Below are 15,303 nucleotides of genomic sequence, written 5' to 3'. Positions count from 1 at the left end.
TTTACATAGTATTTGGTTGTTTACAAGGTGTTTTCACAATATCCTATGGCAGTTAAAAAAAAATAATAATACTGGATTTTGAAGACAGATCTGGGCTAAAATCCTGGCTATGACTCTCACTTTGAACAAGTAACCTAAATCTGTCTTCTTGTAAATGGTAAGACATATATTTATCTCCAGGAGTTCCTGAGAATATCACAGGATGCAACATACATATAGTATCTGGCAAATGCTCAAATAAATGTCAGATTTTTTTTTTTTATTGTCCTTATTTGTACTGTTCACTTTCTTGAAAGCAAGGATCATGTCTTAGTCACCATTGACTCCAAAATGCCTAGCACAGTGCCTGGCACATAGTAGGCACTCAATAAACCTTTTTTAAAGTATTAGCTTACTTACGTCTCAAAACTCTCCTGCGATGGAGATGGTATCTTCATTTTATAGATAAAACTGAGGGCCAGAAAGGTTGAATTTTTTATCTAAGTTTTCCTAAACTAAAAAGTGGCGATGCACAGAAAAAACTCTCTAAATTCAAGTCTTGTGCCCCTTCCAGGGTACTGTATTGTACAAAGGCACCAGAGGTATATAAAACTATATCTCATATATAATATTTCCACATATTCAGTCCTAGTACTCCCTAAAAGGGAACAAAGAATGGTCTCCATTACTCCACATTCTACTAAGTGGAATTCTCTATTAAGCAATTTCTAGCTCTCATTTATGCCTGTATTTGCAAAACAGCACAACATAGTAAAAATGGTTTCTAATACCTAAATCTCCAAAGTCCACATGATGGGTAAGTATCATTACCACAATAAATTTGTAAGAGTCCTGCCTCAATTAACCTTTCTGTGCAGAGGAATTTGTTGCAAAAATGGTGCAAAAATAGTGACAACACCACATGCTGGCAAGGATGTGGGGGAACTAGATCACTCATATGTTGCTGATGGAAATGAAAAATGGAATCACTCTGGAAAACATTTGGCAGTTTCTTTAAAAACTAAGCCTATACTTACAAACAGTCCAGTAATTACATTTCTGTGCATTTCAAGAGAAATGAAGACTATATCTACATAAAAACCTATTCACAATTGTTCATAGTTGCTTCATTTGTTACGGCCAAAAACAAATGGCAACAACCAAAATGCCCAACAGTAGGTAGATGTAGACGGTTAAACAAACCATGATGATATACACATACCATGGAATAATACTCAGAAAAAAAAAAGAAAATCTATCGATACATGCCACAACATGGATAGATCTCAAGAGCACTGTGCTGAGTGAAAAAAAGCCAATCTCAAAAGGTTACATACTGTATGATTCCATTTATACAACGTTGATGAAATGAAAAAAGTATAGATATAGAGAACAAATTGTGCTTCCAGGTTAAGAATAGTAGGGGTGCAGTGACTAGAAAAGGGTTGCATAAGGGACATATATACGTTAACGGAATAGTTCTGTATCCTGATTGTGGTGGTAGTTACATAAATATATACGTGTGATAAAATGACAAAGAAATATACACACATTGCACCACTGTGAATTTGCTGGTTTTGACATTTAATTACAGTTACATAAGATGTAACCATTTGGGGAAGCTGGGCAAAGAGTACACAGCACCTCTCTGTTCTATCTTTGCAACCTCTTATGACTCTATAATTATTTCAAAAAATAAAAATGAGTGCAAAGTTGAATGTCTGAGACCTCTGGTAGAATTTTCCACGTTCTCTCCAACAAAACACCTAATTTTAATGGCCCCCAAAGTAAGCATAGCTCATATTTTTTATAGGGTACTTTGAAAACAAAGAAAGATAAAACGTTCACACATAAAACTATAAACTCTGTCTTCATCTCAGATATCAGTATCCCTTTCCCATCCATCTTTGTTCCATCTTCTGGCTTCTCAGGTCTCTTGAATTTACTAATTTCCCTCTCAGTGACCTATACTACACTCAGAAATTACCACTCCCCTGTGTCTTGTTTTCTCATTCCCATGAAATGGTACAGTCTATCCCTCAGAAAAATTTCAACTAGGTATTAGATTATCTAATTCTAGTCACTCACAGTTCATATGACTGACTAGACCCCTGCTGAAAGATTATATATATATATATAAAAGCTCCTTAGCCCAATTTAATATCAAATTAATACAAGTTACAATGTAGGAGAGGTTTCTGAACAGAGAAGCCTTCCAAATTGTTTGACTGCTTTAGTCGTCTCCTGCCCACTTCTTACTGCACAAACATCCCTCTCTCAACACCCAGCTTCAGCAACTTGATATCTCACTTCATAAAACACCACAGGAACACAACTAACATTTGCAAATCACTTTGGTTTACAAAGGACTTGTACAAAAAGAATCTCATCTGATGTTCATTAGACTACAGAATATATAAAAGCACAAATCTATTTTCATTCCCATTTTAGAGATGAGGTAACTTGGACTCAGTGAAGTAACTTTTCAAGCTCAATATAGGCAAACAGTTAACTTGCAGAATAAGGGATATAACTCAGGTCTCCTGATTCCTAATCCTAAACAATGTCAAAATAGTCCATCAAACTAAATACCCCATTCCCAATCTGATAATGGACATTTTATAACAGCAAATGCTAGAAGATTCCATCTAAAAAAGAGGTTCTCAAAGGATGACCTAATCCCGAGATCAGTAATATGTCCAGTGACACTAAGAGAGCTTTCAAAATAGAAAATCAGAATGTACCTGCATGTCGTTGAAGAAATCAGCTGGTACAGCAAGGAAAAGAAAGCAGATCGTTTACTCCAGCTAACTTTACTGCTTTACACAACTCACCAACCCAAATTTGTGAAAATGGAGCAGAATCAATCACTAAGGCCGAATTCAAATCAATCACATTGGATCCCTAGCTCTTCCACATCTTGGCCAAGGAAAAGAATACCATAAGCACAGGAAACTTCAAGGAATCATCCATGATGACCTGATTTTTGATCTCTTGATTTTCCTTCTGGTCTATTCTTTCTATCGGGAGCATGGTTGGGACTTGTCAACCCTTGATAGTGTAGGTAATTTAAAAAAAAAAAAAGGCTAAATATTTGGAAAGAATCTGGAAAATTAATCACATGAAAGAAAAAGTACTCTCGATGGCAGCAAACAGAAATGGTTTGATGACCAGAAATGGTAGATGATCCCAGGACTGCTCACTCCAATAGAACAGTCCTCAAACCCAAAGTCTGAGAACCACACACATAACAAACAGCAAAGGAATTTTACTATGAAAAGTGGAGAGCAAATAAGACAAAATTCATGCTCTCAAAGCTGCTAAACATTATATCAACATTTATTATTAACAGTCTGCTTTTTGATTCAATAGAGTTCCTAGCCCCATTATGCCCCATTTCTGATAGGATCAGGTTGCTGCAGGACAAATAAAAGGGAGCTTTTACAGAAGTCTTACCAACACGATGTTTTAGTTCTACGATGATTTCGCCTTCCCTGCTTAATTCTGTTACTTCACAACTGTAGTTTCCTGGGACAGCATCACTCCTATCCATCTTCAAAGATGCAGTGCCGTTTAGTAATGCTTCTGGTACGATTGTTGCACTCGAAAAGTTTTTGCCAGGGGTGGAACTACGTTGCTCTCCATCAAAGGTAAAAACGTTTTCATTTCCAAATTTCCACTTTAAATAAAAGTCGTCAAGGACAGTCGCCTCCACATTAGAAACAAAGCACGGGATGACAACAGTTTTATTGCAAATGGTGTATTCTACAGGTTTGGTTTTATTTAAAATTAGCTGAGCTGAACCTGGAAAAGAAAAATAAAATAGTTTCTTTTTATTATAGAATTATAATAAAATACTATAAGATCTCAGGTATGTTATAAATCCTATAGAGAAAAGAGCAATGCTTCAATTGTTCACTTAAGCTACAGTGAAGCTACAGAGAGAAGATGGGCAAGCTGAAAAAGAAAAATTATTTTAATATTAATGTGCATTGCTGGTAGACAATACTGTAATTTTTCCTTACTCATTCATAGTAATACAAACTACACATTATCATGTGTCTTGGGAATAAACTCAGCAACTTGTGTTGGAACATGCAGTACAGTATCTGGCTTTGGAAGCTTTAAAGTAATCATTACTGCCTACTGATACATGTATTTAAAAAATTGTCCTTACTATGGGAAATTTTTTAGCAGAAAAATCAAACCAAATATTATATTCAGTCTCAACTCCTATACACTTCCTCCAAATAGAACTTGCTAAACTGATATGAAGTTTCTCTCTTTGTGTTGCATTTCCAAAAAACATGGCGAGATCTACTGTACTTTAATATAAAAAGTAAATCAGATGAATCACAGCTTTTCCACTAGGATGGAAAGTCTTAGAATGCTAAGGGCAAAAAACATACTCTATGGTTACTTCCCCATTGCAAAATACAGACAACAATAGACATTTTGTATGCAAGTATTAAAAAGGATTATATACAACTGAAAGGCATTTTCTCACCCCTACATTTCATTGAAAGGACAGAACAGCAATTTCCAAATGTATAATACAGGTATTCCTTCCTCTTAGAAACTATAAACCACTCAAAATAAAACTAGAAACAAGTTGAAACCAAGAGCAGATATTGGTAATAAGTAGAATATATCCTATCAACTCTTCTCAATAGGATAAACTATCAGTTGTTGTTTTATAAAACAGGGATTGAGAAAGTAAATGCAATCACTAGTCTTTCATCTAAAATTTGTAAGAACATGGAAAAATTGTAATTATCTTCCATGTTTTTCAGCCATTTATCAACTCTTTTAAATAGCTAGTTGTCTTTTCCCTTAAAAAACAAAGCACTAACAAATATAAATACCAACTTTAATAAGATTTCTTCCTTCTATATAAACTGGGAATAAAACTCAGGGGCATAGGATGTTACTATTCTAGGAACATATTATTCAGTAAATGCCCACTGAATTGAATACTAGGATTCACAGCAGAATACGAACTGGAAAATGTTCAGGAAGCCTGAGTACAAATCCAATCTGTCACTTTTTAGTATGTGTAACCTCAAGCAATTCACTTAACTTTTCTATGCCTTGGTTTACTCTCTGTAAGTAAGAGAATCAAAAATGAACACTGGGCTACTTCACAGAATTATGGTAAGCATCAAGGAGAAAATACATGGGCAGGTGCCCGTTAAACAATACTGTGCTATAAATTTGCAGAGTGATACTATAAAACTAGGCAGCACAGCATTTTAAAGTAATGATCTAGACCTTCTCTGACTGGCAGGTTCAAATTGTTATATTTCTGGGAATTTGCAGTCTGAACCAAGCTTGTGGGCAATCCATAGCTCACTTCTTTCCAGGTCTCTACATCTCCAGTCATCCAAATATTAGGAAGCCCCAGGCAAAACCTGGACTTCCAATTGCATTCTTCACTTGATCTTAGTCGAAAGGCCGAGAAGCAATCCAATTGCATTCTTCAAAACCTTGGGGTTCTGTTTTACTTCCCTTGAGAAAGAAGCATTGAGGGGGAGACTACAGTGTAAAACAAGGAGAGAAGGAACTGGCTGTGATGTTGGAGTTAGGAAGGACTGTGTCAGAAAATATGGTGAACGATTTTGAAACAGACAAAAGGATTACTGGGTATTCTTTCAATGGAGTGTTGAGCACTGTCTGACAGACCTTTGGGACTATCTGATTCTATAGGCGCCTGTGCCTTTTGCTGTGTTTGACTGAGCTATTTTATAATTTTGTAAGTTGTACAAAACTGATGGTAATGCAAATGATTCATGTCCATAGAGATACAAAAAAACTTTGTTCTGCAATTGATTTCCACCTTGTGAAAGAGAGGATTTCAAAAAATTACATTTTATTGCCCTGAGGATATTGACCAATTTGCATATATTCACAAATTCATTTCAGCATTCTTGATTGCCTATAAACATGTCTGTTCTTCCAATTTTCTTTAAAAACCAAGCTGGTCTTACCATCTTTCTAGTTTGCTTATTAATGTGTGAAATAAAATCTTTGACACGTGCTTATTTTAAATCTGAGTCAAGATTTTACTTTCTAAAAATCATCCTTTAATAAAAGAGATACAAGTGAAGAGCTCAGTTATCCTAGTGAACTTTTTTAGAAGGCTCTAGGTAAGTAAGTGGTCAGCAAACATCCCACAATTTCGTAACTTATGCTTAGAGAATGAATTTTCTAAAGAATATAGGAAGCACTAATTGCACTGCATTATTTGTTGCAATCAAAAATCTTACAGCTGAAGCAATTTAAATAGTATAAATTCTGTCAATAAAATTCAAAGTAAACTTGATTTGGATAAACTGTAACTTGAATAACCCTTGCACTAATAATTAATAAATAAGGGTCATCCAAAAATGTAAAAGTCCACCAACTGTTAACTATAACTTCATCTTCTATAAACATTTATTAAATAACCATTAAGTAGTAAAATTATCTGATTTTTCTCTCTCTTGCCTGACTTCTGATGAAACAGCAAAGTGAAGAAAAGATTCGAAATATAGAGAATAATAGAACATAGGTAATTAACATGAATAAGGAAATCCTGAATAATCAAGACATGCCTATAGCAGTCTAAATCAGACAGGAATAGATAAATGTAACCATCAGTGATACCAGGGTTATCAATAAACTACAAATGAAACAGGAATAGTTGCATTTGGCATGCAACTATTTTATATTGCATGCCAAAAATATTGGTCCTTACAACATGTGAACACAGGTCACCAACCTAAACCATCTCATATCATATCCCTGAAAAAAGCCACTATGTAGTTGCAAAGAAGGTTCAATGCCATAGTCATAGCACACAAGTCCAGCTCAGAAATTTAAAAAGTGCAACAAACTTTTATTGAGAACTACCTGACCTAAACATTGTGATAGGATGTGGAGATACAATGATGAAAAAAAAAAAGTATGAATTATCTTTTCGGAGCTTATTGGGGGTATGTTATGTACTTTTTAAAACCCAAGATTGTAAGTGCTACCCTTCCTGTATGAACAAAGTACTATGGAAGGGCAGGAGAGCAATCAGCCTTACAAATTTGTAAGAAAATGTACGTTGCTACTAGAGGAACAACAGAATATTGTCATACTCCCCACCCATCTGGGTCTTCAATCTTTTTAACAGGTTCCATGCAAATTTTCTCTCCTTTGTAAGAGCTCTTAAATCACTCTTCTTCTGTAAGAGCTTATCCTATACTCTCCAAAGGAGCCTTCTCTCCTTATTTCTTAATTCAAATTGAGTCCTTCAGATGAGAAGCCAGAAGAAGTTTCCAATACTCCCCCACCTAAAAATTTACCAGCAACCCTAACTATCCACACATTTCCTTCCCCAATCCCACTTCCCTCTCTCCAGAAATGAATCCCTTCGTCTTAGAGCTAGTTTCCATTACTGCCTCCACACCCATCAATCTCTTCAAGGACTTTCCCTACTTGATTATCAGCCTCCCACATCCCCCTATTTCATTTACTTAAGTTTCAGGGATTTTTTAACATTTAAAAAAATGCTTGAATACTCACCGACTTTTTAAAAATCTCTTATATGTTTCTCTCTTCCTTAGCATCCTAAAATAATAATCTAAAAACATTTCTTCACTTTCTATTTAATTCTTAAATCTGTCACCTGACCACCATGGCTCCACCTTTATATACTTCACTACAACGGCTCTTGCCAAAGTCGCCAATAATCCCTTGTGAAAAATGTGCATGGTTCACTTTCTATATTAATTCTCTACAGTCTTGAGCCAGTGGGCAGCTCTTCTTTTGCTCTTGTCCCTTAGCCTCTATGATGGCTCTTATTTTTTTAAAAAATTTTATTATTAGTTTCAAATTTATAGTACATTGATTAGACCCTATGGTATCTCTTGATTCTGAATTTTCTTCTACGGTTTTGTCTACCCATCCCAGCTTCCTTTCTTTATTGAAATCTATTCCTTGACTCAGAATAAAAATTAGTATTCCTAAAGGCTTCGTATTCAGCAATGTCTCCCCACTCCCCAGTATTCTCCCATATTTCATGGTTTTAACTACTTACACATTTTATATTTAACCAGGCCCCACCTTTCTCCTTAAGTCCTTGGAAAACCAACTGTCTGCTATGCATTTCCACTTGGATGTACTACTGTTACTTCAAAGTCGACTTGTCCAAAAATCTGTTTACCTTCTCTCTACCCCTCTACCAAATCCTCACTTCCCTAAAGTATCTTCTATTATCTGCCAGTCAACCAGACCTGGACCTAAGAGTCATATAGGACTCTTCCCTTTTATAAGCCATGAAGAATTTTTGGTAGTCTCAACCTATTTAATAGTTCTTAAATCCAGTGTCTGTTGTGTGAATGAATTAGACATTCATCATTTCTCCTTTAAACTGTTGCCATTTAACTAGCTCCCTGCCTCCAGCCTCAACATTTCCCCATCCCAGCCTCAATGTATTTTCCACAGTTCCAAAAATAAATGTTCTAAATGCAAATGTGCACTCCTTTGCTTAATATACTTTAACAACCCCCTTCCCTCTTTTCAGGCTAAATTCTAAGTGTATTAACATGTAATACGAACTAAGTCTTTCAAAATCATGTCCATCCCCATCTCCTGTTCTTCCTCATTTCCAAATTAAGGTCCAATCATAATGACCTTCTTGAAATCCCATGGATATGCACATGTACTGTTATGTTTATGCCTTTGCACATGTTCCACCCTGGCTCAAGACTTAGCTCTTCCTAGAGGTACAACCTTAGGCAAGTTATTTAACCTCTGTACCTCCGTATCCTTTTCTATAAACTGTGAAGAGTGATAATATATACCTTATAGAGATTTTGTTAAGATTTAATGAGATGATGAACATGAGAGGATTCACTGTTCTATATTCACGAGAATCCACCACTGCTTCTCACGTCTACAGACCTGATTATAGAATCATGAAGCTATATATTTTAATGAAAAATCTCAAGTCAGTCACAGGTTGGAGGGCAGAGTTCTTTAAAAATTACATGAATGTATCTAAGATTAATCTTCCTAGAGGGTGACTGTAAACTGGGTCTGTAAGGATGAGTAAGAATGTTATGGAAAGGGAAGGGCTTTCTAGGCAGAGCAGTATAATGCACGTGGGAATGAAGAAAGTAAATAACTGGAAGCAGAAGATTACTCAGGTGAGCTCTAGAAAAAGAGACTGGAAAAAATGATTAAAAACATTGTAAAAGCTTCCTTGAATATCATTCTGTGGAGTGTGGACTTGATAACATAAGCAATAGCAAACTACTCAGATTAACTTGCTTTTAAAAAAATAGCACAGCAATATGAAGGGTGAACTGTGAGCAGAAAGATAAGAATGGGAGGCCCATTCAGAGATCACTGCAATAGTCCAGGTAATGACACTAGAGACAAAGCCAAAAATTACATTAAATAACAAAAAATAAAATTGACATAAGTCAGATATGGGAGGTAAGTGAGAAAAAAAGGAAAGAACTAAAGCTGTTAACCAAAATAGTACGTGTAACTAGTTAGATTGTGGATTAACTATAGAGAAAAGAGATTTAGGAGAATTAGAGGGGAATATTCTATTAATACTTAATAGGCTCAGTATTAAAGTACCTGTGGTATGATGGAATGGAGATGTCCAGTAGGTCCCAGGATATATGGATCTAGATTTAAGGAGAAAGGTCAGAGCTACAAAGACTTGGGAATCACTAAGAATATAGCTGGTAATTGACATCGCGAGCATAAACAAGATGCCCAGAGTCCCTGCAAAGCAAATAGAGCAGGTACCAGAGAATAAAGTGTTGGAGAATACCAATATTTATGGAGCAAGTAGTTAAAGAACAACAAACCGAGGAAATGAAAAGTGAGAGAAGTAGGTGAGGCAGCAAAGAATTCCACTGCAGACACCAAGGAAGGGTCTTAATATGGAAAAAATAGAGGTTAGTGGGATAGGTACAGCCTCTAGGCTGAAAATCACAGCATTAGCTTCTTTATCTGCAGCAATGTCAATGGACTAGTCGAATCAGAAGTCAGAAAACAATTTGGAAAGTGAATGGGAATGAAGAAAGAGATTCTTTCAATAAATTTGGCAGTGTAAGAAAACAGAGAGAGAAGGCAATAACAGGAAGACTATGTAGGCAGAGACAAAAGCAAGGTTTTCTTGTTTGTTGTTTGTTTTTGTTTTGTTTTTAATACGGGGTAAAACTCGAGCATGTCTGGAAGCTGAAGTGAGAGAACCAATTGAGAGGGAAAGATCTAAGATATAAAACTGAAGAATTAAGCTGATTAGCTAGGTCTCCAAGATGGTAGACATGAAAGAGCTGTAGGCAGGTAGTCTTTACCTTAAAAAGGTGAATAGGTATACTTCAGAAACTGGGTAAGAAAGGCAAAAGAGATGAAAGCTGCCTAAGATATTACAGATAAGTTTAGAAATGGTGGGAGGGAAGCTGAGAGTCTACACGCGTCACTATTTTTTGCAGTGGAGTAGGAAGTTAATTATCTGCTGGGAATGGATGTTAGGAACGGGATATAAGAAGCCCCAGCAATCACTAAGGTAAATGAAGCAAAGCTCATGAGTAAAGATATCTGGTAGAAATGAATCCTACCAGTGTCTGCCATTAGACCTTGCCCCTGCTATGAAAAACTGGAGCCTCAAACTGAATCGGGTTAGAATTAAGGTCAAATAGGAGAATTTAGTCAGATCTCTCCTGAGTAGAGATCAAATAAGGTCTGGGGTAAAGTGCCAATTTCCGTAGTGTTTAGTTCTGACTCAAAGTAATCTCCCACTAGATTTAAAGGTGGCCTTACAAGAAGAGAAGTGGTCAAACTAGAATTACAGGGGAAAGGGCAGTTTAAAGTCACCAACAACCAGAATGATGACCTCATCAAACACTTAAAATATTAAGTACCACTGAAGTTAAAAACAAAAAATCTCTATCTTTATAAACTACGTTTTAAGATATTAAGAGACACAGAATCTGAAATTTGTCTAAATGTCCAAGAGGGCCTTGCAAAGTGCTTAGAGCATAGCCAAGAACTCATACTTGCTTTAAACAGAAAAAACATTTTTGAGAGACCCTGCACTTGCCAAATTCTCTGCCTTGCCTTTTAACCCATAAGTGTGACATGTATTCAAATATGTACATTTATTCTCATACCCTGGGGCTGACCAGATTCTGAGTCTTATACAACTGCTCCAAGGGTATAGAATAAAATAGAGGAGGGAGCAGCTTGTAATTCCTGTTTCAACTCCATGTGCCCACAAAGAGAGAAAATCCAGGTTCATATTGTCTTAGTATAGGTTGGTATGTCACAATCAAATTACCTGTTTAGTAAAATTGGTCCTACACTATTATTCTCTCTCTCTCTTTTTTTTTTTTTTTTGTCATAGAAGAAATATCTGCACTAGCACAAGTGAAAGTAGCTTTACAAACTAGGAGTGCATTATTTTAGGCTGAGATACAAGATAGAAAAACAAATTTTTATCTTGTATAAAAAGTTATGACAGCAAAAATCTAAAAGATGAGTAAAATGGTTTTATAAAAATTATTACAAAAATAACATTAATATATTAAAAACAATCTCCATAGTAGCAATAGTTGAATGAACATTAAGGAATGCAAAAATAGTTTAATTAGCATTAAGAAATGCAAACAATAATGAGTGATTATTTTGGATTTAGAATATTTATCAATTGCAGGAAGAACACCTATTTTTCATCTTTAGAACCTGGCCTTTCGAATTTCCATCAACAACTCAGTGGCAAAGATAAAACATCTGCCAAAATACAGATGACAGCATCAGCAAATGTTCTAATGGTAGGCATTTAGCTTTAGCACAGTTTCTAGACTATTGGGGCAGCCCCATAAATAAGTACTTTTAAATAGGCATTTACCACTTTAAAATAATAACTTATGTTTAAAAGTAATACATTCTTTAAAAGAAAATACTTTCATTTAAGCAAGCCAAATTACTACTAGACTTAGACAATAAGAATGTTTTAAATCATGTGTACGCTTGATTTTAAAAATTCACTTTCAACAAAGAAAAATAATCCAATCACTGAAAAGACAGTTCATATACTGTCATTATTTGAGTGAGGCTTTATTTATCAATTGGTGAATACCATCGAAACTGTTGATGTGCTTTTAAACAAAATATAACTGAATATATGAGGTGGGGGAAGGAAAGGAGCATAGTAATTCATTCTGCAGCTTGTAAACCAAAACGGGGGGTGAGGGGGTACTGTGGAGTGCAGTCTGCCTGTAAGTAGATGGAATGGGCATTTTAGGTAACTTATTACAAAGGTCAACTGAAACTGTAATGGATACCAGGAAATGGCTTTACCAGTTATTTAAAAATGAAACTTAAAGCAAAATCGAAGTTCAAATACAAACAAATAAATGTACAAATCCATGGACTTTCTTACTCATTCTACATTCTAAATTCAGCGTCCCAAATACCCTGGTTTATAACTACTTGTGTTCTGAAACAGCATCACCATCATGTCCTTTTAATACTACATATTAAACACACACACACACACACAATTCATTGTATTTTATGACAAATACTATCACTTCCTGGTTAATATTCAACACTTAACAGTGTCAACTCAAATGAATGTCTTTTTTTTTCCAGGTTATTATTAACTAAATACAATAAAATACCATAAATTCTGAATTCTATGACTCTATAGGGACTTGAAGATATTAATATTGTATGCAATCGAGTACTAATTATACATGATCTTTAACTATTACTAAAGAGGACCTAACCGAATTCCTATCTCCCAAAGTAGCATTCTAGCAATCCTTTCTAATTTACTTGAAAATAGGACCTCTGTTTTTAAAACAGCACATGATTTAGTTTTTATTCTTCAGAACAGCTTTGCTGCCTACAGTCTAAATTAGTGATATTTTATCACAAATGTATAATCTTGTTCAACATTGCTTTCTGACTATACAACAGGTTTCTTAAAGTATTCTTTGAGCTATAATGATATTGATAACAAGCCATTGATGATGATGATAGGAAACACTACTTTATCAAACACTAATCCTTTATATAACACAGTGTTTAGTAACAGCTCCAACATCCCAGGATATTCAGAGTGGGGAAAGTGGTAAGCTGAAAATAGCATCTTGAAAATAGCTGAAGTCACAAATCTTTATGAATGGCAGAGTAAGGCTAATAATCAGCTTAAAATCTAATTAATTTAGCATTCTAGAATTAAATGTAACAATTGCTTGTTACTTACTGTTACTCAAACTCAATTCTGTATCTCACAAAAAAGTTCACAAAGGGCTCTATAGATGTGAAATGTGACAGGCACTGACAATAGAGCCACAAAAATTCCTATTCCTTCCTCAGTTTTTACGAAGCACACGTTTTAACAAAGCTAAATGGGTTCCAAAAGCATGGGGACCAAACGCCTCTGGCGTAAAAAAACCCACCAAATCCACAAACTGCAAATATGTTTTGAGTAGAGGTATTATCTTCATATTCCAAGCGATATCTGGATTACTTTTAAAACAGTTGCCCCAAATAAAGTAAGGAAACTTGAACGTGCTATTTGAACTGTATTAAAGTGGTTGATAGAGGGTGGAGGTAGCAAGAGTTTCCAGGAAGCTTATTTCTAGGGTTAAAAAAAAAAAAGCGGCTAGAAGGTTCTTCTGATTAAATGATGGGTTGGATGTAAAACTTAATCGTGCCGCTTAAGTCTCTTGCTCATGTGGGAGGGCAAACAGGAGAAACCCTCCTCTTGCAGACTTCGCCAAAATGCGCACTTCAATCTCAAGAGGCCCATGCCCTCCCACTCTCCTCTCCCTCCTTCATCCCAACTGCATTTAAGCACTGAGGAGAAAAAGGGGTAAAAAAGAAGGGGGTCCCTAACAGCTGCCAACGGCTCGTCTCCGATCGCGCCCTTTCTCTCTACAGTTAATTTCTGAGCGAGGTGCACGGTTTAGAGTCTTCCTCCGTGATCGCATCTGGAGGCGGAGATCGGGGGAAGGAGAAGAGCCCCGCTTTCACTCAGGGGCAAGAGGAACAGGAAAGAATGAAGGAACATTTTACCCGCTGGGCCCACCCCACGTTCGCGCTAAGGCGCGCAGGGCCCGCGCGTCCCGCGCCGGAGCCACCTTATCCAGGGCGCCGTGGGGCCAGCCAGGGCGCAGCCCACACAACCGTATCCTTGGGGGCGCCACGCAGGCGGCGAGCTGCAGAGCCAGGAGCGAAAGGCCACTCACCGCAGGACGCCGAAGCCAGCAGCAGCAGCAGCACCACCAGGGGCCACATCTCCGCGCCCACCGCGGGGTCGTCGTCGTCGTCGTCGGCCGGCGCCGCCGCCCGCGTCTGGAGCAACCACCACCGGTCACAAGCAGGACCCACCGCCCAGACTGCTGAGCCGCGCGCACGCGCGCCCTCGCGGCTCCACGCCCGCTCCTCCGCCCGCACGAGCCGCGCACGCGCACTCGCTCTCGCCCCGCCCCGCCGCGGTGGCTGCTGACGCGGGTCCTCCCACTTGCGGGCTCCTGTCCACGTCCCCGCCGGCTCTGCTGAGACTCTGAACCCGCTCCAGGGTAGTGGCGCGGGCCGGCCTTGCGGGGCACACTCCGCCGCACTTCCCATCCCCTACCCGCCACAGGAGGCAAGCAGGTGTTCTCACGCGCGCGCGGGACCTCACTGCATCCGCCTCTCTCCGCGGTTTCCTTCCTGCTTTTCGCACCCACTGCCCTCTCTCCATTGTCCTCTCCTGCTTTCACTCCCACTCTCGCGCTTCAGGAACTCCGCCAGGTGCTGTTCACCCCGACTTCTGCGCCTCGGCCCCGCCTGAGCCCCTGATCTGTCTCCTCTCCTCCTGTCCGAGGTCTGACGCGCGCGTCGACCCGGATGCTTCCTCGCCTCTCACCCCTGCACATTTCCCCCCTAAACTCCGCCGCCCGCCGGCGCAGCGCCTGAGGGCGTCTCTGTGTGCTCCCCACGCGGTCGGCGAGATCTGGGGCGCCACGCCTAGGGCAGGGCGGTGGCCGGATGTCTGTCCGCAGGGAGTTTCCACTCGTCCATGGAGGCTCCAGGACTATCTACTTTTGCTTTCGTTGTGGTTCTCTTTTCTCTTTCTGGCCTTGTTCTATAGTGTTTTCATCTGTTGAACTGGGTTACTCAAGTTCCATCTGAGGTTGTAAACATCTTGAGATATGGTTAACGCTGAAACCCCAGAGGGAGATCAGGGAGATCATAAACGTTAGCCAACATATTCAGAATTTCCCTTCAGCAACGTCGTTCAGCCTGGTTTGTGAAAGCGCCATGTGCAACCCTCTG

General features: G+C 38.2%; 1 protein-coding gene across 5 annotated transcripts in view; it reads right to left on the bottom strand.

Annotated features, from left to right (window-relative positions):
• CD47 (CD47 molecule) overlaps positions 1–14,628 on the bottom strand; it is a 50,747-nt gene extending 36,119 nt beyond the window's left edge. For all 5 annotated transcript variants that reach the window (XR_002778984.1, XR_897353.2, XM_023527201.1 and 2 more), the window contains exons 1-2: positions 14,232–14,628; positions 3,436–3,783 (exon numbers count right to left, since the gene is read on the bottom strand). Coding sequence is in view for 3 of the 5 variants with exons in the window: in XM_023527201.1 (XP_023382969.1) it covers positions 3,436–3,783; positions 14,232–14,613 (730 nt within the window). In the remaining 2 variants the exon portion in view is untranslated. The remainder of the gene's footprint in view (positions 1–3,435; positions 3,784–14,231) is intronic.
• Between the last annotated feature and the right edge of the window lie 675 nt (positions 14,629–15,303).

The sequence above is a fragment of the Pteropus vampyrus genome, unplaced genomic scaffold, assembly GCF_000151845.1.
Source record: "Pteropus vampyrus isolate Shadow unplaced genomic scaffold, Pvam_2.0 Scaffold1, whole genome shotgun sequence".
Taxonomy (NCBI): Eukaryota; Metazoa; Chordata; class Mammalia; order Chiroptera; family Pteropodidae; genus Pteropus; species Pteropus vampyrus.
The sequence above is the reverse complement of the archived record's forward strand: the minus strand, read 5'-3'. Positions and strand labels throughout refer to the sequence as shown.